Consider the following 23730-nt stretch of genomic DNA (forward strand, 5'->3'; position numbering starts at 1 on the left):
ATACCTCAATAAATCCCTATTTTTTGCTTTTTTGAATTTTGATTCCAAAAATACTTTTTTTAGCTTCTCAGATGTTTTTTTCTGTTTTCAATTTAAATTTCTGATTAGATTTTGTTTTGTACCAAATGCCAAGTATCGGATTATCTTTTTGGGTTTCAGAAAAACTAAAAAAAAACAACAAAGTAAGCCCCCAAATTTCAAAGTAATGAAGCAAGAAAATGACGAAAAAAAAAAGAAAAAAGAGAAGAAAATCCCTCGGGACCACATTTTCAGATATCATGAAAGTCAGTCAGCCGTTAGTTTGTATGGAGGTCAATGCATTTTTACAAAGTTTAAGATTGAGTTGTTCTATGGTTCTCCGTTCAAAGATCTTTAAATTTCAGACTTCCTTGTAAAAATTTTGGTACCTAATGCTAGACTATTAAAGAGGATTACTGTTTTTCAGAATGGCTCACCGGCGCCATTTAGAGAAAGAGATCTTTGGCTTGAAAAATTTTCAAAAAATTTCTAATTTCTTTGAGTCAGTTTAAACTCAGAATTCTAATCACGAATTTTCCTCATAGATTGTCAAAATTTTGAAGCTGCAAAACTCAACTCCTAAAAGCTGAAATTTAAATCTTTAGAGGTTTTTTCTACTCTATGAGGAATACGGAATTTTGAGATTTTAATTTTTTAAAGATTAATTATGACTGATGTTTGGTGGAATTCAAATTTCATTTCGCATAAAAATGCTACAAATCTATTTTCGATCCTCTCGACCGACCCACCCCTCCTGACAGTAAATAGTTTTCTTTGTTTAAAAAATTAGGCTCTTTATATAAAATTTATATTGTTTTTGCAAACTTTTGATGATTTTAAATTTTCTAAAAGTATCCAAACAGTTCGGAATCTTCTTGAAATTTTTTTAATTTCTCGAAAAAAATCTTCTGTAGATTTTCCGACTGTAGTATGATATAAGTAACTCATCCATTTTCCATAATAAACAAATCATTTTTATTTTTTAGTCACTAAAATAATTTGAATGATCATCGAGTAACGATCATCAGTACATTCGAAATGACCGGATGGAATGTCTAGTCTTGGTTTAAAAAAATATATAATTCAATTATGGATGTGTCACTATTGACTCATAAGTTCTAGTTACACATATTTTGGATTTTTAATCAGTTTCAATTTTTGTGTATAGTTTTGAAATTCAATAGAAAATTTTGTTTTTGTAAATTGAAAAAAAAAATTATTAGTCAAGTAGTCATGGATTTTTCCTTGGTTGCCTAGAAATTTATAGTCATTATAAACTCCAAAAATGTTTCTTAAAAAAGATTTTTCTTGCCTACTAAACTCATATTCAGATCTTTCCCGTTATTCTGACAAGTCTTAGATTTAATTACAATTATTACGATTTTTCGAGAAAATTTGCCTGAAAATAGTAATTTTCAATCAACAAAAGGGGTTAAATCATAAGAAAATCTGTTATTTTTGTTAGGACAAGTAACTTCCTACTAATTTCCTATAAATTTCCATTCGTTTTTCTTATTCTAATTTATATGCACTGCCTGACTGGTAAGTAGAAAAGAAAAAAAAAAGAAATGGAGACAATTGGTTTTTCGTTAAGCTTTTTTTGTTAAATTTGTATAAAACTTTTTTCACTGAAAACAGTTTTCAGTCTCGCTTGTATGTCAAGACTACAGTGAACTTAAAGTAATAACAGCTGAAAACGTGAAAAGTCAGCTGAAAAGTTCCCGAACTATTTGAAAGGGAGAACATAAGTTAATTATCTCTCCCGTAATATTATTTGTTTTATATTCTAATTTCAATCGCCGTAAATCGTTTTTTGATTTGAGAATTGAAAATTCGCAAACTCAATTGCGCGCGAGTTTGAAATCGAACTTTCTGCAATTGCCGAATGTTTAAACTTCCGCCAATTTTACATTTTCGGCAACTATAGTCTTATAAGTTGGTTTTCATGCAATTTCCGTTTTTTATTCTTCCACACTTCAATTATCACTCAAATTTAAAAACAAATTTTATTTAAAAAAACAAATTCGTACCAATTTTTGTTGTTTTTTCTTTCCGAATTTTTCCAATTCAAACAAGGAACTTCTTCAAATGTTAATTTTTGCCTAATTTTCGGCGTTTTCTTCGAAGTTGGAATTAAAATGCTCAGTGTGGATTAGCTACTACTCCACCACATAGTCTATTAATTAAGTATACACTGTTTTTTCAAATTTTTCGTGGTCTTCTCAAGTTTAAATGGAAATAATTCTTTAAACGAATTCCTATTTTGAGTTGAACATTCATTAATTTAATGAATAGATAAACTCATAGATGATGGATTGAAATGAACCTAAAAACATCAACGTTTTCCGTTTGTTTTCAGCTTTTTTTTGCTGAAAAGAAAAAGATGCAAAAGAAATGGAGATGTCTCTCTGCAAATTAAAACTAAATGTAAGTTATCGTGTGTTGGAGTTCTGAAGCTCATTTTATTTTGGAGTTTTATGGGCCTGCCTGCCTCACGCCTACACCCACACTTCTTGTCGAAATGCATGTAAATGCTGTCTAACTAAACGTCTAAAAACTGTGAGATTTAAATAATTCTCAAAAACCAAATAATTCTCAAAAACCAAATAATTCTCAAAATCTCTTCATATCACAACTCATGCCAACTTGGAGCAATATTCTTCATGGCTGGTATAATTATCTTCTCTTATCCCAATATTCTATTATTGAAAAACTTTTTTTAATTAGTCATCTTTCTTTTCAATTTTTACTCTTTACAATTAAATAGATGTATGTTTCATAAAGATCAGAACTAAATTATTGAAAAATTTTGAACGCGATAAAAGAAAGAAATTAGTTTTTAAAAACGCAAAAAACCTAAGAATCATCAACTCTTAGATCTACCAATTGTGTGAGTCAGATCACAAACTCCTCACCACCCGGGAATTCAAAATAATTAGTTGCTCCTCGAAAATCAATTCAGGCTTTTATATTCATGTTTTGAATAATAAAAACTGATTTTTTTATAAGAAAATTTGACGACAACTACAGAGAAATTATTTTAAACGTTTCTAATGAATAATATCATATTTTCAGTACCTGAAGCTATTTTAAGTTTTCGAAATATGCAAGGATGCCTTTAAATCCATTAGCCTAAAATAAATTGTTGAAGATCAAAAAGTCAAGTGACGAATCCACTACTTGGTCATTCTCTGAATCAAGTCTCATTTCTATATATTTCGAATCATATTTCAACTATATCTCATATTCTGTTCCAGATTGTTCTCTGCTTCTTTTTGAAACTTCTTGACCGCCATGCCCCCTAGGTTTCCTTATTGTTTTTCTGCATTCTAATGGAAAACTTTTCCGAAATTTTATTCATCGTATGCCATGCAAAGTTCTTTCTTGTCTTTGTTACGTGGGAGTAGATGATGAAGATAGAATTGCTCATGAGCGTGTTTCTTTCATAAAATGGGCGGAGTTTTAGGCATTGTGCTATGTTTCATTTGATTTTAGTTTTGCCTACGATTTCGTGTTTTAAGTTTTAGGCGTCAATTTTTATTTTTTTTTAAATAAAAATGCCATAAATGTTTTAAAAACTTATGTTCTATCACGACAAATTTATCACTGATTAATATATTTATATATGGATAACTGAAACAGTTCTTTGGAAATTGAAAATTTACAGGTTTTTTGAATTTGTTGAAGAACTTATAGGTTCTAGGTTGAATAATCACTAGTGAACATATCTCTTTGGCATAACGAATGAAACTAATTAAAGGGTGAGTAGAGTTTGCTGGTTTTTTAGCCTTGATTCCAAGTTGACTTTAAAAAACTAAAACATGAAATTTGACAACTTTTCCTTGGATCTTTATTATTTGGTCTATAATTTATGAGCAAAAATTCAAATTACCTGATAATATAACTAATAAACTCAAGTTCAACCCACTTCATACTTATGACAACTTCTTCGAGATATTTCAAAAACTAAGCCAATTATCTCCATTTTTTACTTCACATAATTCAGACATCACTTGACCTTTTTGTATAACATTCAAAAATGTTTTGAAGCATAAAACAATAGAGTCTTCCTATTTTTTTTTAAAGGTTTCAGTTTTTTAGCTCTTCAAATCAAAAAAATATATGACAAAAATTTAGATAGTTCAAATTCAATTGAATTTGTTGAAAAGATAAACAGAAAAATTATTGATGCACGGAATGGGTTTTTTGCGCTTTGAAAAATGTGCATGTTATGGGATGCTTGAAACATGTTTTTATTTTTAGTTTCATAGGATCGATTAAGTCAGACTAAAGTACTTTTAATGTTATATAATTTCTGGCAAGGCGATCATAGTGTGTAGGCACGGATTGAAGAGTGCCTGCCTCATGCCTGCCTTTCATGAAAAATTATGCATCGGTGTTTGCAATGTTTCAGTATTATTCAGAATAATTTATATAGTTTCTGACAGATAACCTTTCGGCAAAAAGTAATCGCCAAAATAGAACTGAAGTATATACATAAATAATACATTTTTTTCGTTGAGATTTTATTTTAAATATTTTATTACAAATTAGTTTGACATATAAATCTCAACCCAGAATATTTACGAATTTTCGTGTGACAATGTTATTTTTGGAATTCAATACGGGCGTGGTCTCACTATCAGTCAAAATTCTGATATAAAATCGTTTTTTTTTCTGTGACGAGGTGCTGTCAGTTCTGCAGAATAAATTTTTTCTGTGAATTCGTTAAAAATTGTGACCTCATTTCAAAGCTTCTTACTTTTTTGGTGAGCCTTCCTGGCACGGGTTTTTTTGGTATTTTTTCAAAATTTGCAACTTTTTTGGAATTTTAATAAATTTTTGTACAATGAAATTATTTGTACAATGAAACTCTGGATCGAAACTTACTACTACAAAAGTTCCAAAACATGGAACGTATGTTACCATGTACTCTAAAAAATGAAACCTCTTCCAAATAATCATTAAACTTTTAAATATTTTTCCAGTCTGTTCGGGAAATAACCGGATTTTCATTATTTCTCAAAATGAATTTTTCCCGAATTTTCAGATGTATTTCCGGCGAACAATGTCTTGAAAATATGAAGTATAATATGTGTTTTATTTCCTATTGCCCATTCTTAAAAAAGCTCCTAAATATGGGACCAGGCGTAAGGCTGCCTACGTGCATTTAGATCCCGCATCATTCTTACCTATTTTAGTCAAAATTCATTCAAAATCTTGTGAAATCACATGACTTTTATCCCCATCGGACTCATAAAACTTTCACTGAAAATGGACCTCATTATTATTTCTAGAATACTGAATTGGGGTCTAAACATTCAAAACTGACTCAGATGGCTTGATAGAAGATATGAAGGAAAGTAATCTCGAGTTTGATTTTCTTTTTTATGAATTTAGATATACGATAGTGAGGGTGGCACGAAATGGGTGCAAAAATTATTTTAAAATTCTACGAAGTTTCAAAGTTACTCACGAATCAAGCTCTCGTCTGGTTTGTCTAGATCATTTCCGGGTTTAGCTAGAAAAATAATAATTATTCAGCTAGAACGTTTAGTTCTCTAATTAGAGCATTAAAGTTTCGATTACTCTTCAATTAACTAATTTTCTGAATAATTCATTTCGGTCCGTGGCGTCTCACTTTCAATTGAACCGTCATTTACACTACTCCATTTTTAAGGTTTGTAAGTTACCGAAAGTATAAAAAACCAACTTATAGAATAAGAGTTGTTCCCCCTGTGCCAAAATTGTTATAATTTTTAGTATCCAATTGCCGAAAATCTGCCCAATTTTACCTGATCAGAATGTTGTCTGCAATTTCCGAGTTCTGTAAATTGAAATGATGAACAACTTTTTTAAATACCTATTTTACCTTTCCTGCTTCAAACATATCTTACAAATAAAAACGGTTCTCTGAACAAATGTGGCTGATTCATTATAAAAACATGTCAATTCCCAATACAATTCCACCCATTCTCTCCTACTTTTCTTTTCTAAAAATGACGTTTTATCATAATATCAAAGTCTCAACCGCTCTCTCTATATATCCTACCTCAAGGACTCCTCCCATTTTTATATTTATCGTTTAGTTGATCAAGTTGTAAATATTTTAAATTTTGTTATTTGATTTTTTTATGTTTTCTACTTGAAATTTGACTGATCTTTGACCAGAATAACTTTATTTAAATCCTTTGCTCCCACTCATTTTTGCATTATCTTACGTTTCTATTTCAAATATAAAGTAATTTTCAGACAAATGAAATTCATGTGGCGAACACTTTTACTCACTGCGGTTCTCTTTATTTCCATCACATCGGCATGCAACAAAAATGGAGAAGGATGTTTGTGTAAGTAAATGAAAATGAATACAACTGCCTACCTGCACCCAAGACAACTTACGTCTGTCTGACGCCTGAAAGCCTATGTCTCCTTCCAGAGGTGCGCTGCAAATCTACAAACAGTTAATTTCGGTACCGTAATCCAACATTTAAAAACATTTAGAAAACCGGAAAATATCCAATTGTATTGAAAGTAATATGTATGTATGTAGTTTTGTTGTAATGCTTGAAAATAATCTGGAAAACTGGCAGCAAGTTGTCATGTGCCAATTTTTTTTTCGAACTTCGTAGCAAAAAATAATTGGGGTCAGGGATAAGATCAATCAAATGGGTTTTCAGTAATGCGTAACGTGCTTCGAGATCCACTGCGTCTCTCAACTTGGAAAGTTTCATCACTAAATAGGGCAATCAATCAACTTCAAGCATACCAACAGCTTTTCCATGGTGAGGTTTTCAAATTTGTCTGGTTTTTTTTCTCAAACGTGTCCAAATTTGTTTCGAAACGTATTTTGCCAAAATTGATGTAGCTTAATTCTAATAGTAAGTAGGTCTCATTCACAGATTTTTTTCGTTGAATTTCTTTTCACTTTTATGCTCTTTTCACTTTCGACGTCATTAATTGGCTCAAACTTTGCTTGAAAACTGCAACGAAAGATAAGATGTAATCAAATTTTTATTTCCAATTTTGCAAAAGGGGTACACATTTATTTTCAATTCATGTATATATATATTATATATATTCATTTATTGAGAAGAAAAAAATCAATAAATATAATTAGACTCACCCGCAAGAGAATCGTCTAATGTAAGCACAAAACAGAAAAGAAGGAAGTAAATAAAATGGGAGATATGAAGAATAAGCACCGGAAGTTATAAACGGGTAATGGAATTGTCAACGAGATTTTCAAAATGAATAGGAGATAAAAAGGTATCACAATTGTTTGTAATGGCATTCCAAAAAGATATGGTATCAGAGAAGAAGTTATTGGATGAAGGATTATGACATATAATTCTCATAAGACTTCTCGAAGTTGATAGTTTAAAGAATGTTTCTTTTTGGGGAAGGAAAGAGGTACCGCAACAAAATTTGTAAGGGAGAATGAGTTTTGACTTTAATCGGCGGTGCCGAATTGTGCCGGTTGAGAGATTTGAGACGGTCATTATAGGAAGAGTAGGATATATTGCATTTTTGTAGGACTTTTTGAGAGTACCAACGGAGTGGTTTTTTAAGAAGAGTTGATAGGGAAGAAGAGGGTTTGTGGGAATATACGGCAGAACCGTATTCGATGAGGGGAAGAATGTAGGTCTTGAATAAATTGCAATAGAATTCAGGACATAAGGATTTAAATGATTTTAATAATTGCTTGCAACGTAAAAGGGCTAGTCTTCTTAATGTGGGTTTTGAAGGTAAGTTTAGAATCAGTAAGGATTCCCAAATCACGGGCTATATTTGATGGGGATATAGGCAAATTATTGATTTTGTAAACAGTTTTAGGGTTTTTCTTACCGAGATGAAGAAGACAGGTCTTTGAGTGGGCAAGTGGGAGCTTATTATTTTCAGATGGTTGGGGGCAGGCTGAACAGTAGAGAATCTATGAAGATGAGAAAAAGGAAAGGCCCAGATACACTTCCCTGGGGAACACCAGAGGGGATGGGATGAATGTTGGGGTCAATGTGATTGTTAACTTTTACTGAAAATGAAAATGTGAATCAAAAAAAAAACATGTGAATCATGTTCTTCCAGATTTTCCTTATTTTTTTTTAAATTTCTCATAATTGTTTATTAATCAACTAATTCTGGATTTCTTTTTATTTGCAAACATCACGTATACAGCTAGCATTGATCAAGAACCTTTTTCAATGGATGCTGAAAAAAAAAACAATTTTCTAGTCAAAGTTTTCTGAAAGATTTCCAATGTATTTTTGAAATTTTACGAGAGAAGTTTAAAAATTCAGCAATCAATGACACTCATTAATTGCCATTTCAGGACCGCATTATTTTGAACAAAACACAATAAAGTTTCCTTAACCATAACTGAAGATGAAATTTCAGAAGACAAACGATCGTCGGACTACGGTCCATTGTCAGAAATGATAAGACGCCGTCGACGGTGATGATGGCAATTGAGAAATAATGCGAACCAATTGTCTACTCTTGGGTCCTCATCTTTTGAGCATCACTATATATTTATACCATCATCTACTTTTCCATTCTTCTTTTCTTCAAAATCATCACATTTTTTTCGAAAAATAATTAATCCTCCCCTCTTCACTCTCAGTTTGATGTCAATTTACGATGATAGTCCCAAAAATCCTCCGTTTTTTTCTTAATTAAATATGTTTCACTGTTGTTGATATTTGATTTCTAGAATGGAGAATGCATTGGAAGATTTCAAACGAATAAGAGCACAATTTGTTCAGAGAAAAGTGCTTAAATATGAGTTTGAACTTTTCACGAAATTCGAAAATCACACGAGACATGTTTGGGGGCTCTATCAACAAGCAATCGTTGGTGACGTCAATGTACCCAGTGAGTTATGGGAATTTAACACTATTTTTGTTTTACTATGAATAATTTGTGTAACATTGGAAGTCAGAAACGTATTCAAAACACTTTCATATTAAATTTCAAGAATCGTCTTATACTATGCAATTTGTCAGTCCTGGTGGTCTCGGTTATCGTTATTCGGCAATTTTACCACAAATTACAAAAATTAATTTTTGTTAAATTTTCTTAAGTTTTCTAAATTAAAATTTAAAAAATTACGGAAAATTTGTGGAACAAACTTTGGACAAGGTTTTTTCAAATTCATATTTCAACTCAAACAATGAAAAAAATCAGACCTTTAAGCCGTTTATAGTTTCAAAACTAGAATATCATTTGAAATTCACAATTTACTTGTCAATGTATTTTTGCTTTAGAACTGAATTACATGGAGATCGATGAAGGGGAAAAATCATGGATGTGGAGATGGATCAATGGAAATGAAAAGTGGCATGCTTGGAATAAGTGTAGAGGTGCCTTTTTTCCTAATTTACATGCAAAAATTTGCTTTCAGGATTGACAAAAGAAGAAGCGTCGGAACAATATGTGGAAGCTGTTCAAAAGCTGAAAATTGATATTCAACAACTTCTAATCAACTGGAAAATCGAGATCAGTAACGAGCCAACTGCCGCGATGAATAATAATATCAATAATATCGCTTAAAGTTACTTTAATGATTATTTGCAAATATTAAAAAAATATTTATTTTTGTATAGTTTTTGCAAGTTATATAGAACGTTTACCACAAACGAAGCCCTGAATGCTCCAGTCCATGTCTGATGGCATACTTTTGCAAACATTTCTCCATGCTGACGTTGCTCAACTGCGCCAGCTCCCGGCAACTTCATCCACATCAGAACACAGTTATAGTAACCCCATCTAAAAGAAATTATAGAGAGACGACAATCAGTTTAAACACATTTACCTGCTTTCTCCTGGTCTCGGTTCATTCGGGGTCCAGCGAATACCATCAACTCCTCTTGCATTCTGATCAGTAGGGAGAAATGCCTTCAAAATATTTGTACAATAGAGATTAGTTTTGGTAAATATTTAAATTTTTCAATAATTTTTGAGAGATGTAAAATAGTAATAAATGATTTTCTGAAAATGGTTCTGCGCTATGAAAAACTCAAATGTTGTACTTTCTATATTGCCTAGGCATTTGGCGCCAACTTCTGACATATTTATCAATTAAGAGGCTCCAGGGTGCCGACTACGTAGTCTATTCTAACCAGATAATGGCTTTCGGGAACCAAAAATTTTCCTTTATGTCACTCAATTAACTCTTACACTTTGTACATTGGCTCTTTGCATTCCGAGTCTCAATGATCCTTGTTTCCAGTTAGACGTAGTTGTCATATACTTGGTACCCAAGTCTCGAACTATTTCCCGCTCTCTTTGACTCTCCACAGCTGATAGACGAGCTCCATTTTGATTGCAGATTGCTTCTGATTGTGGTTGATTCGTAATTCCCTGGAATATTCTTATACACCATCCACCATTCTGCCTCTGTACAAGTGTCCACCCAGCTTCACATCTTGGCTGTCGTGGTGGAGGTGGGCGTTGCGGGCGGGATGGAGGTGGACGTTGTGGGCGTGAAGGTGAAGGTGGACGTGGTGGTCTCGGCGGTCTCAAACTTGGAGGACGATGATTGTGATGATGACTTCTTCCTCCACCGGAATAAGATTCATGACTTTCATCGCTACTATCACTATCGTCAAAGAGAATTGCTTTCGCTGCAATATTCAGAATTCATGACTTGAAAACTTAAATTTAGACCAAACAAAATTGAAGTAGCATGTTTTATCCATAAAAAATTAAATAGTGTTCCATGTATAAACTCGAAAGTTGTGAATCACATACCAATTCCAATTATCAATCCAACAAGGAGTATCGATTTCAGAAGTTGCATTTGGAAAACCTGCGGAGGTTGAAAAGAAACGTGTAGGTTTTCGGATATGACTGACTTTTATAGAGCTTTTCGCTGTCGTTCATAAAATTTGTAGAAAAATATAAATATACGTTTTTATTGATCCCAAACTACATCTATTCCACTTGCAGATTCGAAACTTGAAAATGATTTTCAGCAAACATTTTACAGTTTACACTATTTTATGGTAACTTGTATACCAAGAACCATTGGTTATTCTACTATTTTTAAAATTGGTTTTCGTAGGTATTTACATTTCTTTTAATATCCAATTTAGATATAAGTATTTAATTTTGGCAAACCTGAATCAATAGGACCTCCGGTTACATCTTTTTGATATTATGAAGTTTTTTAGAATAGTTTTTCACAGATTCCATTATTTGTGCTTATTCCAAACACTAATTTTTTATGAGATCTCACTTCTTTTTTTAAAATAAGATCTCACAATTTTTTATAAGATCTCACAGTTTTATAGTAGTTCGAAAAACTACATAACTTCTCATGGGGTTATTCAAGTAATGTAGCAAAATGTATTTAAATACATGTTTTTATATACTTGAATACAGTTGTGACGTAATTGTTCTACACTTTTTAATTTTCCGACATTACTTGAATAACCCCATAACGGATTCAGCAAAACATACAATCTTATTTAACATTAACTGTGTACCGTATCGCCTCTAATAGTGAGGTGCCTCTATTAGTTTTGAATTGAAAATATCTCTCCAGAAAATGTACTGGAGCCCCTTTATTTTTACACTCCATTATTTGATGTTCCAAAAAATTAATTAGAAATTATTAAGAAAAACAGGAAAACTCTTGCAGACTTGGATTAAATCGGTCAAAATTAATTGAGATTGACTATGAGAGCTCGATATAACCTTGTTATCATGGATAAATATGTCGGTTGTTTAGATTTTATTGCGGAAATGAGTAAAATTTTGTTACAGATTAATGAGTAATTGTGAGCAACTCACTAGAAAATAGTTTTGCATGGCTTACAAATAGAGGAAATACTGATTGAAGATTTTATCATTTCAGTTTCTTCCTGCAATTCTGCAGCGAAAATAAATCACGAAAAGTGTCAATGGTTACTGTAGTTGTACGTTGGTGTACTATTTGGTATTGTGAAATCGAAAAAATCTGGGTTTAAAATATTCATTATCAGATAAACAATGGCATTCAGATTACTCTGAAATCATTATGCCGGTTTTCCACAGACATATCCTCTGTATCTATCATTGGGATTATTTGCCAGACAAATATTTGTGAAGAACTGTCCGTGGATACGGCCTCCTTCGAATATTCCCCCCCATAACCACATTGTAGCACAATTCAACTGAACTCCACTGGAAAAATATTTGTTGATGAAAATTGGCAAAATATTCAATTCACCCCCAATTTCCATTTCTCGGTTCCGCTGGGCTCCAAAGGACGCCTTCTAGGTTGTTGGCATCGGTGCTCCCGTCTGTGTTGTACCATGGCTAGGAATTAATATATTGTTTTGATTAAAAGTACCCGATTCTTACCGCTCCTTGTGAATTCTTTCTCAGTCCCACACGAATAGTTCCATACTTCCAACCAGTTGGCAACATTTTTTCCAATCCTAGCCGAGCAATTGTTTCTCGTTCTTGAGCATTTTCCACGGATGAAAGAACTGCTCCCTGAGCTCTACAAGCATTGTTTGATCCTTCTAAACCTGCAGCTCCATTGAAAACTTGAATGCACCATGGTCCACGACGCCTGTGAATAAGAGACCAACCACCTGGACAACTTGGTGCAGGTGTTGTTGGTGGAGGTGTTGCTGGTGGCGGTCTTGGTGGTCGATTTGGTCTTGGAGGTCTCGGACCATGCTTATGATGATGTCCTCTACCTTCACCACTGCTATCAGAATAGCTTCCGTCGCTACTATCGCCGTGGTCAAAGAAAATGCAGTTAACTGAAATATTCAGTAGTTTTTTAAAGCCCGTTCCGCATGTTCTATCTAGAATCAACCCGTCTTTGTGAATTTACGCGAAATACCAATTTAGCTAGACCTAGATGAAAAATTGAAAAACATATCACACTTACCAACTGAAAGAACAACACCAATAGATATGAAAACTTTCATGCTCCGCATTTTCAAAAATGGAAGAATACTGTTCTCTTCCATTCGAAATGCAAAGTCTTTTATAGGTGATAATAAAACTTTCCGGAAGAAACTTAAAAAATGGGAAAATGCAACACGATCTTTAAACCCAGCGTTGAGAGTTTTCATTGTGGCCAGTGAGACATTATTCGCTCATCGCGTATTAACTGTGGAAGCAATGGGGGGGGGGGGGGGGGGTTCTAATACGTCATTAAATTATATTCAATCTAAAGTCACTTACCATGCAATATGCCCTTACAGTTATTTTTCAATCAATACTCTTTGTCCAATGTCAGGTCGGAGAAGCGGCCTTCGTCATTTCCCAGGAGCATGAGGTCAGCAAAAGTATTTCAATCAATATGACATTATTTCCTTCAATAAAATGGATCATTCATAAGTCATTCTATCTGTACCTCACCTATTTTGTAATGTCCCAACAGACACTGCCATGTTTTCAGGCAGCTGATAGCTACAATTATTCTCATTCTCTACCAAAAGTCCAGTTTGCAAGGTTTTCAAAGTACACTCCTCAATCTATTTCTTATTCCTCTACTCAAATGTATCAACAAAAAGAATATTCTGATCATATAACCGAGATGACAAATGTGCACAAATCAAGAAAACGAAAGTTGATGGTAACAGAGGACCAATGGGGTTCACAAATCACTATTCCAAAAGTGATACAGAACAGACCGCTGATTGAAAAGTGGTTTGTTCAGAAAAGATTCAAGATGGTTAAAGTTCGGAATATCCAACGCCCTCAGTTGTCCTATCAACTTCTAAGTGCATTGACATGTCTTAATTCTCCAGATGGAATGATATCTACAACAGAAATTTATTCGTTCATTTTGTAAGTTCCCTTAATTTAATTCTTTCAAATGTATCACTGGATCATTCAGTCTAATTTTTTAATTTCGCGAGAGAATCAAAGTCGACCAATCAGCACTACGGCGTGGCCAATCTCTCTGATTGGCTGCCATCTTTCTTTCATTCACGAGCGAAGTATATATTTTCAATTAATTCTTCAGACATCACTGGCGTTATTATCGCTACGCAAATGAAAATTGGAAAAACTCGGTCCGTCATGTACTTTGCAAATGTCAATTATTTGATGTTCTACAAGTTGAAGGTTTATCGCGGAAGGGGAACGTTTATAAACTGAAAAGGCCCGACAATGTTGAGAAGGAAATGATCGATGTTAAAACTCTGGGTTGTATGCAAAAAGATTCGCGTGGAATTGGTAAGTAGGCAGGTCTTCCTACCTTTAAGGTCACTGCAAATTACTCGCTGCAAAGTTATTATTGAGGCGGTAGATTTTTCATTTATTCTTTTCATTTCAAAATAATTTTTTGTTAACTTCTGAAAATCTTCTGAAAAATTCAATTAAAAAACGATAAATGAACTTTTTCTCGACGAGACCCAACCGTATGAACCCGCGTGCCTTTGAGTTCGAGTTTGAGAAATAGCTGAACTATAGTACAATACAGAAAGACTCGAAATTCCTGAGAAAAATGTATATATTTTTAATGGTTGTACTTATTTTTAATTCTTTGATTTTCAGATTTCTACATCAAAATGCTCGCTGGCCAAATCGGTCTTCCTCGTCATCTCTTCTACAGTATTGTCGGAAATGAAATGCCAGAATACGCGGGACCAGAGAATTCAGCCATCTTCTATCATCTGCTTTCGATGCGGAAAATCATTCCAAAACTCGAGACACGATATTTCCTGGAGCATTGGCAAATGGAGCACAAGGCAACGGAGCCAATGTTTTTCGAAGAGTTTGTACCATATTCTACATCATTGGTGTCTTGTGTTGAGAACATTAGCTCATATGGTGAAGGTGTTGGTCCGGGAAATGATGAGCTATATGATTTGAGTGATAGGCAAATTATTTGTTTCCATAAGAATATCCGTGCTTATCATTCACTTCAAAAAAGATGCCATAAAATGAATTATTCAAATTGGATGACTCCATCACTGATTTATGTCCAAGAAGCTGTGATGGACAAAGAAATTGTTGAAGATGATATCAGAAACGGCACAATCGAGTGTGAAGGTGTTGCCAGAAAAGAAGAAGCCAAGAAGAATTTCCAGGATCCAGCTCTGATTTCGATCTATAATTAAAATTCGAAATCGTCATTAATAACTCTAATAAAGTGATTTCAATAAAAGAAAGTTTTATATTATTATTATCATAATTGATTAAAACAGGAAAAGTACACGAAAAAGGCATCTGGTGGGAACAAGTAGATCGCAAATGATCACAGCAGTGAGAAGAAAAAAGAAACCGAGTATAAAATTAACCTGAATGGCTGTGGGATATTGAAAGAGGTAGGATATAATGGGAGAAATACATAAAAGAAAAATTTAAAACGCAAATTTCAACGCGGAAATTTGAAAAAAAATTGAGATCGGTGAAGGGTAAAGTCATGGAATGGGGGAAATGGTGAGGAAATATTGGAAAGAAAATACATTATTTGGATGGTTTCTTGAGGGGCATTGTGATAGATACCGTATTCTCTCAATACCTACTGCAGAGGCATAAGAAACCACCGTAACTTATTACAAATTCAACTTTTAACTTTCTTGAGTGCATTTCAAAAAATACAGCGCAAAGAAAAGCAGAGATATTTGAGAGAATACGGTATGCTAGACTTTGAATCTTATACATCCATCATTCACGAGTTCATAATTATAATCATTGTGCTGCAGCATTGCCAAAACTTGAGGTTTAATCTTGGCTCCACATTTCGAATTATTACCAGATCCAGTTACCACAGTGATTCGTCTATCAAGGTTTCTAGCTAAAAAATATGAATATTTTTGGCACAAAATATTTCAAAAAATATTACCAGCTTTCAAATGATATTTGACTGCTTCAATCGCTTCTTTCACAAGTTTAACTGCTCCATCAACTGACATGTAATGTAAATCAAGAAACCATGGATTGTTGTGGGCTTCTCGAATTTTCCGATCAAGTTCTTTCACTTCCGATGATTTTTCAATTTTCATTCGTGACGCTCGATCGACAATTATCAATTGGCGATATTTCGCAGCAGCCATCGAATTAGAAGATGTGATGCGATCTGCTTCGATTTTCTGTCGAGTTCTAATGGCAAGCAATTGGATTTCTTCCAATTGGGAATGTCTGAAAATGCGAAATGTTAGAATTTTCATTTTTAAATGTTTACAAACTGGCTAACCTTCCACTTCTTTTCTTTAGGAAATGATTTTCCTCTTCTTTCTTCGATTTTTTCGGCAACGAAAGACGAAGTGGACTCGGTGAAGACGCAACTTTTTTACTCCATGTCGGTTTCGGTTTCAACTTCACCGCATATGTATTCTCTACTTCGCCATTACTCAAAAGAATTTCACGAGTAAAGTCCACTTTTCTACCAGCGATATTATACGCTTCACGGACTACTTTTTTATTAGTACCCGGAAATGATTCCTCTAGATTTGCAATGTTGAAATAATCCTCTTCGATCAAATCATTGTCTCCATTTTCGTCGTTCATTTCAGAGTGCAAGAGGAGTGCGATTTGTTCATCATTCTCGGTATCGGGATTATCTGAAAATAATTTTATATTAGGGAAAGGATTTTGAAATATTAAGTGACGTTTCTAAGGGGTTATGTCAAAAAAAAACTATGTTATTAAAATAACTCTTTTTTTAATTTAAAATCGATTGATTACAGGTTGGGGTGATTATACCCAAAAAAATAACTTTTAGATACGTACAATTTTGCGTACTTTAAAAATGTTTCCACAAATAGTTATGTTGATAGTTATGTTAATTAATAATTTTGTGCTGACTATAAACTTGAATCTCTGCGGTTTTTAATTTTTCTACATTCTGGAACAAGGAAAATTCGTAGTTATTTTCATTCGATTCTGCAAAACTTACACATTTCTTCCACAAACTTGAGTGCAAGTCTCTCAACTCTTCTAGCTTCAATTTCTTCTTCAATAGTCATATTTGAAACAGTGAAGCTCTCCAAAGCTTCAATCTCATCGAGAAGAATTCGTTCGTCAACTGGAATTTCTCCTTCAATGAATTCTTCGCCGAGATTATACATCAAATTGAACGTCTTCTCGAATCCAAGAACTTGAAGATAATGACGAAGCTCTATAATATCCATTTTACTGAACACGTGACGAAGCAATGAAAATGCGATTTCGTCAGATGTACCGCTGAAAATTGACTTCTCGAATTTTGTTTGAATTTTTGAAAAATACTTACACTAAAAGTTGAAGAGAAGGTTTGAAAACAGTTTCCCCATATTGAGATATCTCAAAACTCTCCGTTTCAGTTTTTCTTTCAACCATACGAACTGGTCCTTTCCAAATACTTGAAACATTATGTTCTTCACCAGAAAAAACACCACAATGTTTGAATACCGAATCAAAGCCTGCCAGTCCGTAGGTAACTGAAAATTGTTTTATTTTTAGTTGGATAGTTAAAAAAAGATTTTAAACTTACTACACTGAACGTCTACTTGAGTACCGACACTTCTCATTGATTTAACTTTGATTTCAGGAGTCATTGAGAATATTTGAGATAGTGAGGATGTGGATGAAGTTGTCGATTCTGTCAGTGATCCTTTATTGACTGAACTGATTGGTGATTTACACAGGACACTGGTAATCTCCGTATCGATGTGGAAATTTGAAATTCTGAAAATTGTATTTTTAATGTTCAAATTACACGCTTGCCAAATATATTAAAATTACGTGGTGCCAGAGTGTTCAACATGGTCAAAAGCGTGCCACATCACTATTCTATGGTTTAAAAAAACTTTAGATGAAAATGTGGGAAAGCCTGACACCAACTGAGCTTTTGGCTTACTTTACTGAAGCTTCTCCACCAATTACTAAATGTTCCCAGCCGAGTTGATTTTCTTTTAATTGCATGATTTTCGACTCGATAGACCCGATCTCTTCATCTTTTTCGCTTCTTCTGTAAAATGAAATATTTAGAAGAAAATTCAGGAATTAAAACTCAAACTTTTTGCATTCAATTGCATCGTGTCTCCAATCCGTGTCCGGCTCCAACACGAAAATTTCGTAGTGGCCATTAACCGCTAACTCTGCGAATTTTTTAACACTTGATCGTTGTACGTTCTCCTCGTCTACAACGATAAGATGTTTATCTTCATCGATAAATTTTCGCACTGAAATTAATTTTTATTATGTACACAAACAATGTTTAAATTAAATACCTGATCTTGTTATATTATTGGAAACATCGTTTTTCACAATAACGCCGTTTTCGGAATGGTTTACCAACTCTCGAGCTAATGTTGATTTTCCGGATCCCGTAACTCCGCGAATTAAAATAATTGTGCGATGACCTTCGACAAGGCATTTTTGAATATCCGATATCTCAGCATCGAAATTAAAACACTGTTCATGCTTTCGTGGTGACATTGTTGGCTGATCACTGAAAACTTTTTTTCATAAAACGAGTGATAGATTTTTAATAATGATTTTTCAGGCTTGCGTCGTCTATCACGTGAAATTGGGGAGAGCAAGACGCAGAGATGGAAAGAAAACTGGGTAGAAGTCACAATCCACGCACACTTCGTGAAGACATATGAATTGTGGAAAAGGACGTGTTAAAGCCCGTCCCCTTTTTCAAAATGAAAGTTATGAAAATGTGTCGAAGTTTCGACACATTTTTTTTTCGCGAAACAATGTTTTAATTATGAATAAAGAAGGAATCTGGGCGCAATATATACAAAGCCGGTTATTAGACACCAGAGCTTTATTGTTGCTTTCATTTTCTACCGATGGGTCTAAAATACAGGAAAAAGGAAAATAAAACATAAAAAAACCATTTCAAAATCATAAAGTTTACACTTTTAAATTCAAAAAATAAACAAAAATGTGTTTCTGTGCAAACACTCGACGGCTTATGGTACCAATGCACCTGATTTGACGACGATTGATATTCCCGGCAATTCGAATTGCAAAGCGGAGCAGCTTGCTCTTTGTTTGCTTCATTTAAATAATATTTTATAACTCTTCACTTTTTCTAACAATTACTTTTTATAAAACATTAAAGTTCCGATAAACATTTACAGCTGTCACTCAATTAACCTATAACAATCCTGGATGGTGAGAGACTAGTATTTTAAAACATTTTTAATTGAATATATTATTCCAGGACGTTGGAATTGCGAGTACATCTAACACAAACGATGTGGAGTTTGACGATGGTATATATTATTGATTAACATTCACATGATAATGGTTTTCTTTCAGATTTCATCCGACATGCTCGTCACATGCCGATCAATAAATTAATTGAAGAGCTGGCAATGTTGGAACACGGTAAACCAGCTGTCAAGATTATCTTTTATTGATTTTATTTTAATTATTAAATTTAAATGTTTCAGACAATCATCCACTTTTACATACTGCTCGCCGGAACTTCGATAAAGATAGAAAAGTCCAGAAGGATCGAATTGAGTGCCATCGCGCGAGAGCCGAACTAAAAGGTATCTTTTGAATTGTTGAAAACTTTGAAAAGCTCAAAATACAAATTCTTTAGCAAAAAATGATTTCAATACAAGAAGTGCCGCAGATCAAGCAGAATGCACATTGCGGTTAACGGAATTGCTAGACGAATTCACGAAAAGGAGTGATGAAATGGACAAAACAGTTTTGCATGAATACGGAGTCATCGATATTCATAAACAACAGTCAGCTCCGCCTGTGTTCGAGTCCAACAAGAAAACTCTGCGAGGACGTGGAGGAGGACAGCTTGTTGAGCCAGTCACTTACTTCAATTCAAATCAGAATACTCGAATACCTGAATTCAAGCTGAATTTGTCTTTCGAAAATCCGAGAATTCGACAAGAGTTGGATATTATTATGAATCGGCCGAATTCGCGTCGAATCATTGTCTGTTCGGTATCGATTCAGAAACCGAAACTTGTGATCGATAACAAGTCATTCAAACACGGCGAAGATGTCTATGCGTATAACAGAATATTTGGAGAAATGCTCGCAAAACTCGAAATTGTCACCGATAAAATGATTAACTTGAAAGGGGCTAATGTAAGTTATCTGATGTTTCTACAATTAAAAAAATTGTTTTTTTTTCCAAATTAATTTTCGAAGATTAACGAAAAACGATTAAAAATCAATAAAACGCAATAAAGAGGGCTTGGCTTTCTTTTTAATTTAAATTATAATTTTTCTGATTGTTGTATGAAGCTACAAAATGTACTGTTTTTGTATTTGAATATTGTATTACAGGGTTGGGATTCTCGGCAAATATCAGCGACAGTGGAAGATTTAGAAGAAGGACGTGTGACAATCACTAAGCAAAGAGGAAAGGATAAAGGATTGTGATATTTCACTGTTTTACTCATTCGCTTTTTAAATAAGAACTATATGCCGATTTGCCGATATATTTTTGTTTATTAGGCCTCTCACATTCCTGTACAATGTTTCTACCAAATAAACTGCATTTTTATCTGAAAATTCGAATTTATTTTTGTCTACTTTTTACTCGTTGCATTCGAGATCAGCATATCTTCCGGTCTATTTATATTCAACGATTTTTATAAATTAGTACTCCTTCATGTTTAATTTCATTTTATCTGTAAGCTTTACTGTATTTTTTTAAAATCTTTCTTGCTTCTATCTGATTATACAATGTTCTTTACTCATTTTCAAGGTATTTTTATGCCTCACAATTTATGCACATTTCGGGCTTGGAGATTTATCCTCTATATTACATGCCTGTTTTTTTAAAGTGTATATAATGTTTAACAAATAATTTTTTATCAATGCTATTGTATATTCTCCAGCTAACCGTTGTTTCGAAAACATCACCTAGCATTTTAAAATTCACAAAATCTTGCTTCCTTATAATCAAGAAGATTTTTCAGATGCTCTGCGAAATCGAATGCCGCGCTTTGAGCACGGCACACACGAGGCTCATCCACGACTTTGAACCACGTGACGCATTGACTTATTTAGAAGGCAAAAACATTTTCACAGAAGATCATTCTGAACTTATCAGTAAAATGTCAACTCGCCTCGAGAGGATCGCCAATTTTCTTCGAATCTATCGACGTCAAGCTTCTGAACTTGGACCACTCATCGACTTTTTCAACTACAACAATCAAAGTCACCTTGCTGATTTCCTCGAAGACTACATCGATTTTGCGATAAATGAGCCAGATCTACTTCGTCCAGTAGTGATTGCTCCACAATTTTCCCGACAAATGCTCGATAGGAAACTATTGCTTGGGAATGTTCCAAAACAAATGACATGCTATATTCGAGAGTATCACGTGGATCGAGTGATCAAAAAGCTCGACGAGATGTGTGATTTAGGTGAGAAAACTGGAAGCTCTCGTGTTTATTATAATCTTGCTTAAACTTCAGACTCCTTTTTTCTGTTTCTACACGGCCGAGCTGGATCCGGAAAATCAGTAATTGCATCACAAGCTCTTTCGAAATCTGACCAACTTATTGGAATGTGAGTGGTATTATCTGAATCCTACGGATCTTCATTCTATTACAGAAATTATGATTCAATCGTTTGGCTCAAAGATAGTGGAACAGCTCCAAAATCTACATTCGATTTATTTACGGATATTTTGCTGATGCTAAAGTGAGTGAATAGAGTGCATGTAACATTCAGCATGATTTTGAAATTATGAAAATTTGACCTGGTTAGCTTTTAATTTGATATTTCGTGACGCTTGCATGTTTTGTGTGTTTGAAGACGAGCCCGTGTTGTGAGCGACACGGATGACTCGCATTCGATCACCGACTTCATTAACCGTGTTCTTTCAAGAAGCGAAGACGATCTTCTCAATTTCCCATCGGTGGAGCATGTCACGTCAGTTGTACTCAAAAGGATGGTAAGTTGCTTGCCGATTCTGGTACAATATCTTAAATTATTGGTTTTTAGATCTGCAACGCACTCATTGATCGTCCAAATACTTTATTCGTATTTGATGACGTAGTTCAAGAAGAAACAATTCGTTGGGCTCAGGAGCTACGTCTTCGATGTCTTGTAACTACTCGTGACGTGGAAATATCAAATGCTGCTTCTCAAACATGCGAATTCATTGAAGTGACATCATTGGAAATCGATGAATGTTATGATTTTCTAGAAGCTTATGGAATGCCGATGCCTGTTGGAGAAAAAGAAGAAGATGTGCTTAATAAAACAATCGAACTAAGCAGTGGAAATCCAGCAACGCTTATGATGTTTTTCAAGTCTTGTGAACCGAAAACATTTGAAAAGTGAGTGGGACATACCAATTTGAGACTTTTAAAATAATTTATTCTACAATAAAAGTTAATCAAAAAGTTTCATAGCTGATTGTCTTTAAATTTTACGAATTGAGGATCAAAATCAAGAATTAGGATCCTGGCACGAGAGAAAACTGTGTAGCTACCGTACCCGAGAGATTTTCTTGATATTTGCCATCGATTTAATTTTTTAAGAAAATTATCGTTTTACATAATTGAACAAGAGATACACGGTCTCGACCCGACGGAAATTTTTTAAATGAAAGCGAGTATGAGCCTGTTTTCATTATTTTTCGATTTTCTCTTGTTGTTTCTTTTTATTTAAAGCCTTTTATTTTGAAACAAGTCTAAAAATATTAAAAACTGAATAAAATATTTAAAAAAAATCAAGTAAAATAGAAAAACAGCAAGGCTGGAGACTACTGTACTTCTTAAATCCGCATACTCTTTTTATTTAATCATTTTCCGGAATGTCGAAACGAAATAATACATTTTTAGTCCAAAATCGCTAGGTATATTCTTAAAATTATCAAACATTTTGCATTCAGAATGGCACAGCTTAATAACAAATTGGAAAGTCGAGGATTAGTCGGTGTTGAATGTATCACCCCTTACTCGTACAAGTCACTCGCAATGGCTCTTCAAAGATGTGTTGAAGTTTTGTCAGATGAGGATCGAAGTGCTCTTGCTTTCGCAGTTGTGATGCCTCCTGGAGTTGATATACCCGTCAAGCTATGGTCATGTGTTATTCCAGTTGATATTTGTTCAAATGAAGAAGAACAATTGGATGATGAAGTTGCGGATCGGTTGAAAAGACTCAGCAAGTATGAGTCTTGAAATTTGAAGATTTAAATTAACACTTAAAATTTCAGACGTGGAGCTCTTCTCAGTGGAAAACGAATGCCCGTTTTGACATTCAAAATTGATCATATTATCCATATGTTCTTGAAACACGTCGTTGATGCACAAACTATCGCCGTATGCTGAAAATGTCTCAACTTTCAATTAAATTTTAAATTTTCAGAATGGAATCTCAATTCTCGAGCAGCGTCTTCTTGAAATAGGAAACAATAATGTATCAGTACCGGAGCGACATATACCATCACATTTCCAAAAATTCCGTCGTTCATCAGCCAGTGAGATGTATCCAAAAACTACAGAAGAAACTGTGATCCGTCCTGAAGACTTCCCAAAGTTCATGCAATTGCACCAGAAATTCTATGACTCCCTCAAAAATTTTGCATGCTGTTAAAACCTATCGTGTACAATATTGCCTGTATATTCCCCTCGAAATACGTTTATACTTTTTCGCACGAGTTTTCTCATTTTTTCATTTGTACTTGTTTTATTTCTCTCCAAAATTTCAGATCTATCCCAAATGTTCTTAAATTTAATGTTTTCTACAGATACTCAACACATCTTGTTTCATCTCATCCTTGCTTTTTTTTTTCAAATATATTCAGTTTCTTTTATAATTTTAATTAA

At 33.8% G+C, this 23730-nt stretch overlaps 8 protein-coding genes across 9 annotated transcripts; 5 read left to right on the forward strand and 3 right to left on the reverse strand.

Annotated features, from left to right (window-relative positions):
* Positions 1-6268: 6268 nt before the first annotated feature.
* Positions 6269-9611, forward strand: acbp-7 (ACB domain-containing protein). Its single transcript, NM_001393327.1, has 4 exons — positions 6269-6371; positions 8724-8886; positions 9279-9374; positions 9416-9611. The coding sequence occupies exons 2-4, from the start codon at positions 8727-8729 to the stop codon at positions 9562-9564; spliced, it is 405 nt and encodes a 134-aa protein (NP_001379780.1). The 5' UTR covers positions 6269-6371; positions 8724-8726; the 3' UTR covers positions 9565-9611.
* Positions 6271-8699, forward strand: nssp-32 (Neuropeptide-Like Protein). The gene is made up of 3 exons (NM_001346611.4): positions 6271-6365; positions 6696-6800; positions 8410-8699. The coding sequence occupies exons 1-3, from the start codon at positions 6275-6277 to the stop codon at positions 8469-8471; spliced, it is 258 nt and encodes an 85-aa protein (NP_001333555.1). The 5' UTR covers positions 6271-6274; the 3' UTR covers positions 8472-8699.
* clec-156 (C-type lectin domain-containing protein) lies at positions 9579-10813 on the reverse strand (the record flags this gene model as incomplete). Its single annotated transcript, NM_065600.2, has 4 exons — positions 9579-9780; positions 9827-9909; positions 10192-10637; positions 10765-10813. The coding sequence occupies 4 exons, from the start codon at positions 10811-10813 to the stop codon at positions 9579-9581; spliced, it is 780 nt and encodes a 259-aa protein (NP_498001.2).
* A 1160-nt stretch (positions 10814-11973) lies between these two features.
* Positions 11974-12967, reverse strand: clec-157 (C-type lectin domain-containing protein). Its single transcript, NM_065601.6, has 4 exons — positions 12902-12967; positions 12361-12770; positions 12227-12315; positions 11974-12180 (listed from the first exon to the last, which is right to left on the reverse strand). Exons 1-4 carry the CDS (start codon positions 12948-12950, stop codon positions 12033-12035), a joined length of 696 nt encoding a protein of 231 aa, NP_498002.1. The 5' UTR covers positions 12951-12967; the 3' UTR covers positions 11974-12032.
* Positions 12968-13201: 234 nt separating this feature from the next.
* On the forward strand, positions 13202-15148 carry fkh-5 (Putative forkhead-related transcription factor fkh-5; the record flags this gene model as incomplete). The annotated part of the gene is made up of 3 exons (NM_065602.3): positions 13202-13809; positions 13988-14199; positions 14521-15148. 3 exons carry the CDS (start codon positions 13202-13204, stop codon positions 15084-15086), a joined length of 1386 nt encoding a protein of 461 aa, NP_498003.2. The 3' UTR covers positions 15087-15148.
* Positions 15122-18447, reverse strand: nonu-1 (Smr domain-containing protein). Its single transcript, NM_001393328.1, has 9 exons — positions 18183-18447; positions 17969-18134; positions 17810-17920; positions 17444-17637; positions 17204-17390; positions 16868-17154; positions 16166-16532; positions 15815-16110; positions 15122-15766 (listed from the first exon to the last, which is right to left on the reverse strand). The coding sequence occupies exons 1-9, from the start codon at positions 18388-18390 to the stop codon at positions 15612-15614; spliced, it is 1971 nt and encodes a 656-aa protein (NP_001379779.1). The 5' UTR covers positions 18391-18447; the 3' UTR covers positions 15122-15611.
* Positions 18448-19046: 599 nt separating this feature from the next.
* Positions 19047-20450, forward strand: F26A1.1 (Non-structural maintenance of chromosomes element 4). Its single transcript, NM_065605.4, has 6 exons — positions 19047-19080; positions 19130-19181; positions 19228-19296; positions 19362-19463; positions 19517-20025; positions 20227-20450. Exons 1-6 carry the CDS (start codon positions 19078-19080, stop codon positions 20320-20322), a joined length of 831 nt encoding a protein of 276 aa, NP_498006.1. The 5' UTR covers positions 19047-19077; the 3' UTR covers positions 20323-20450.
* A 414-nt stretch (positions 20451-20864) lies between these two features.
* ced-4 (Cell death protein 4) lies at positions 20865-23711 on the forward strand (the record flags this gene model as incomplete). Of its 2 annotated transcripts, none has more annotated exons than NM_001026031.5 (8): positions 20865-21315; positions 21367-21460; positions 21506-21595; positions 21782-21848; positions 21899-22236; positions 22794-23069; positions 23118-23223; positions 23270-23711. In NM_001026031.5, 8 exons carry the CDS (start codon positions 20865-20867, stop codon positions 23495-23497), a joined length of 1650 nt encoding a protein of 549 aa, NP_001021202.1. The 2 variants fall into 2 exon arrangements, with proteins under 2 accessions (NP_001021202.1, NP_001021203.1); NM_001026032.3 differs by having other exon boundaries at positions 21506-21593; positions 21714-21848; positions 23270-23497.
* Between the last annotated feature and the right edge of the window lie 19 nt (positions 23712-23730).

The sequence above is a fragment of the Caenorhabditis elegans genome, chromosome III (genome assembly GCF_000002985.6).
Source record: "Caenorhabditis elegans chromosome III".
NCBI lineage: Eukaryota > Metazoa > Nematoda > Chromadorea > Rhabditida > Rhabditidae > Caenorhabditis > Caenorhabditis elegans.

What these genes read in the sequence shown, in the direction of transcription:
- acbp-7 (NM_001393327.1), top strand. Translation starts at nt 8,727, where the DNA reads ATGGAGAATGCATTGGAAGATTTCAAACGAATAAGAGCACAATTTGTT. An exon ending in TGGTGACGTCAATGTACCCA is followed by an intron (nt 8,887 to 9,278) that starts GTGAGTTATGGG and finishes TTTTTGCTTTAG; the next exon opens with AACTGAATTACATGGAGATC. An exon ending in TGCTTGGAATAAGTGTAGAG is followed by an intron (nt 9,375 to 9,415) that starts GTGCCTTTTTTC and finishes ATTTGCTTTCAG; the next exon opens with GATTGACAAAAGAAGAAGCG.
- nssp-32 (NM_001346611.4), top strand. Translation starts at nt 6,275, where the DNA reads ATGAAATTCATGTGGCGAACACTTTTACTCACTGCGGTTCTCTTTATT. An exon ending in AAATGGAGAAGGATGTTTGT is followed by an intron (nt 6,366 to 6,695) that starts GTAAGTAAATGA and finishes ATGGGTTTTCAG; the next exon opens with TAATGCGTAACGTGCTTCGA. An exon ending in ATACCAACAGCTTTTCCATG is followed by an intron (nt 6,801 to 8,409) that starts GTGAGGTTTTCA and finishes ATGAAATTTCAG; the next exon opens with AAGACAAACGATCGTCGGAC.
- nonu-1 (NM_001393328.1), bottom strand. Translation starts at nt 18,390, where the DNA reads ATGTCACCACGAAAGCATGAACAGTGTTTTAATTTCGATGCTGAGATA. An exon ending in CTAAAGAAAAGAAGTGGAAG is followed by an intron (nt 16,111 to 16,165) that starts GTTAGCCAGTTT and finishes TCGCATTTTCAG; the next exon opens with ACATTCCCAATTGGAAGAAA. An exon ending in CAAATATCATTTGAAAGCTG is followed by an intron (nt 15,767 to 15,814) that starts GTAATATTTTTT and finishes CATATTTTTTAG; the next exon opens with CTAGAAACCTTGATAGACGA.
- F26A1.1 (NM_065605.4), top strand. An exon ending in GCTGGCAATGTTGGAACACG is followed by an intron (nt 19,297 to 19,361) that starts GTAAACCAGCTG and finishes TAAATGTTTCAG; the next exon opens with ACAATCATCCACTTTTACAT. An exon ending in CGCGAGAGCCGAACTAAAAG is followed by an intron (nt 19,464 to 19,516) that starts GTATCTTTTGAA and finishes CAAATTCTTTAG; the next exon opens with CAAAAAATGATTTCAATACA.
- clec-157 (NM_065601.6), bottom strand. Translation starts at nt 12,950, where the DNA reads ATGCGGAGCATGAAAGTTTTCATATCTATTGGTGTTGTTCTTTCAGTT. An exon ending in TGGTGTTGTTCTTTCAGTTG is followed by an intron (nt 12,771 to 12,901) that starts GTAAGTGTGATA and finishes TGAATATTTCAG; the next exon opens with TTAACTGCATTTTCTTTGAC. An exon ending in CCGAGAAATGGAAATTGGGG is followed by an intron (nt 12,181 to 12,226) that starts GTGAATTGAATA and finishes ATATTTTTCCAG; the next exon opens with TGGAGTTCAGTTGAATTGTG.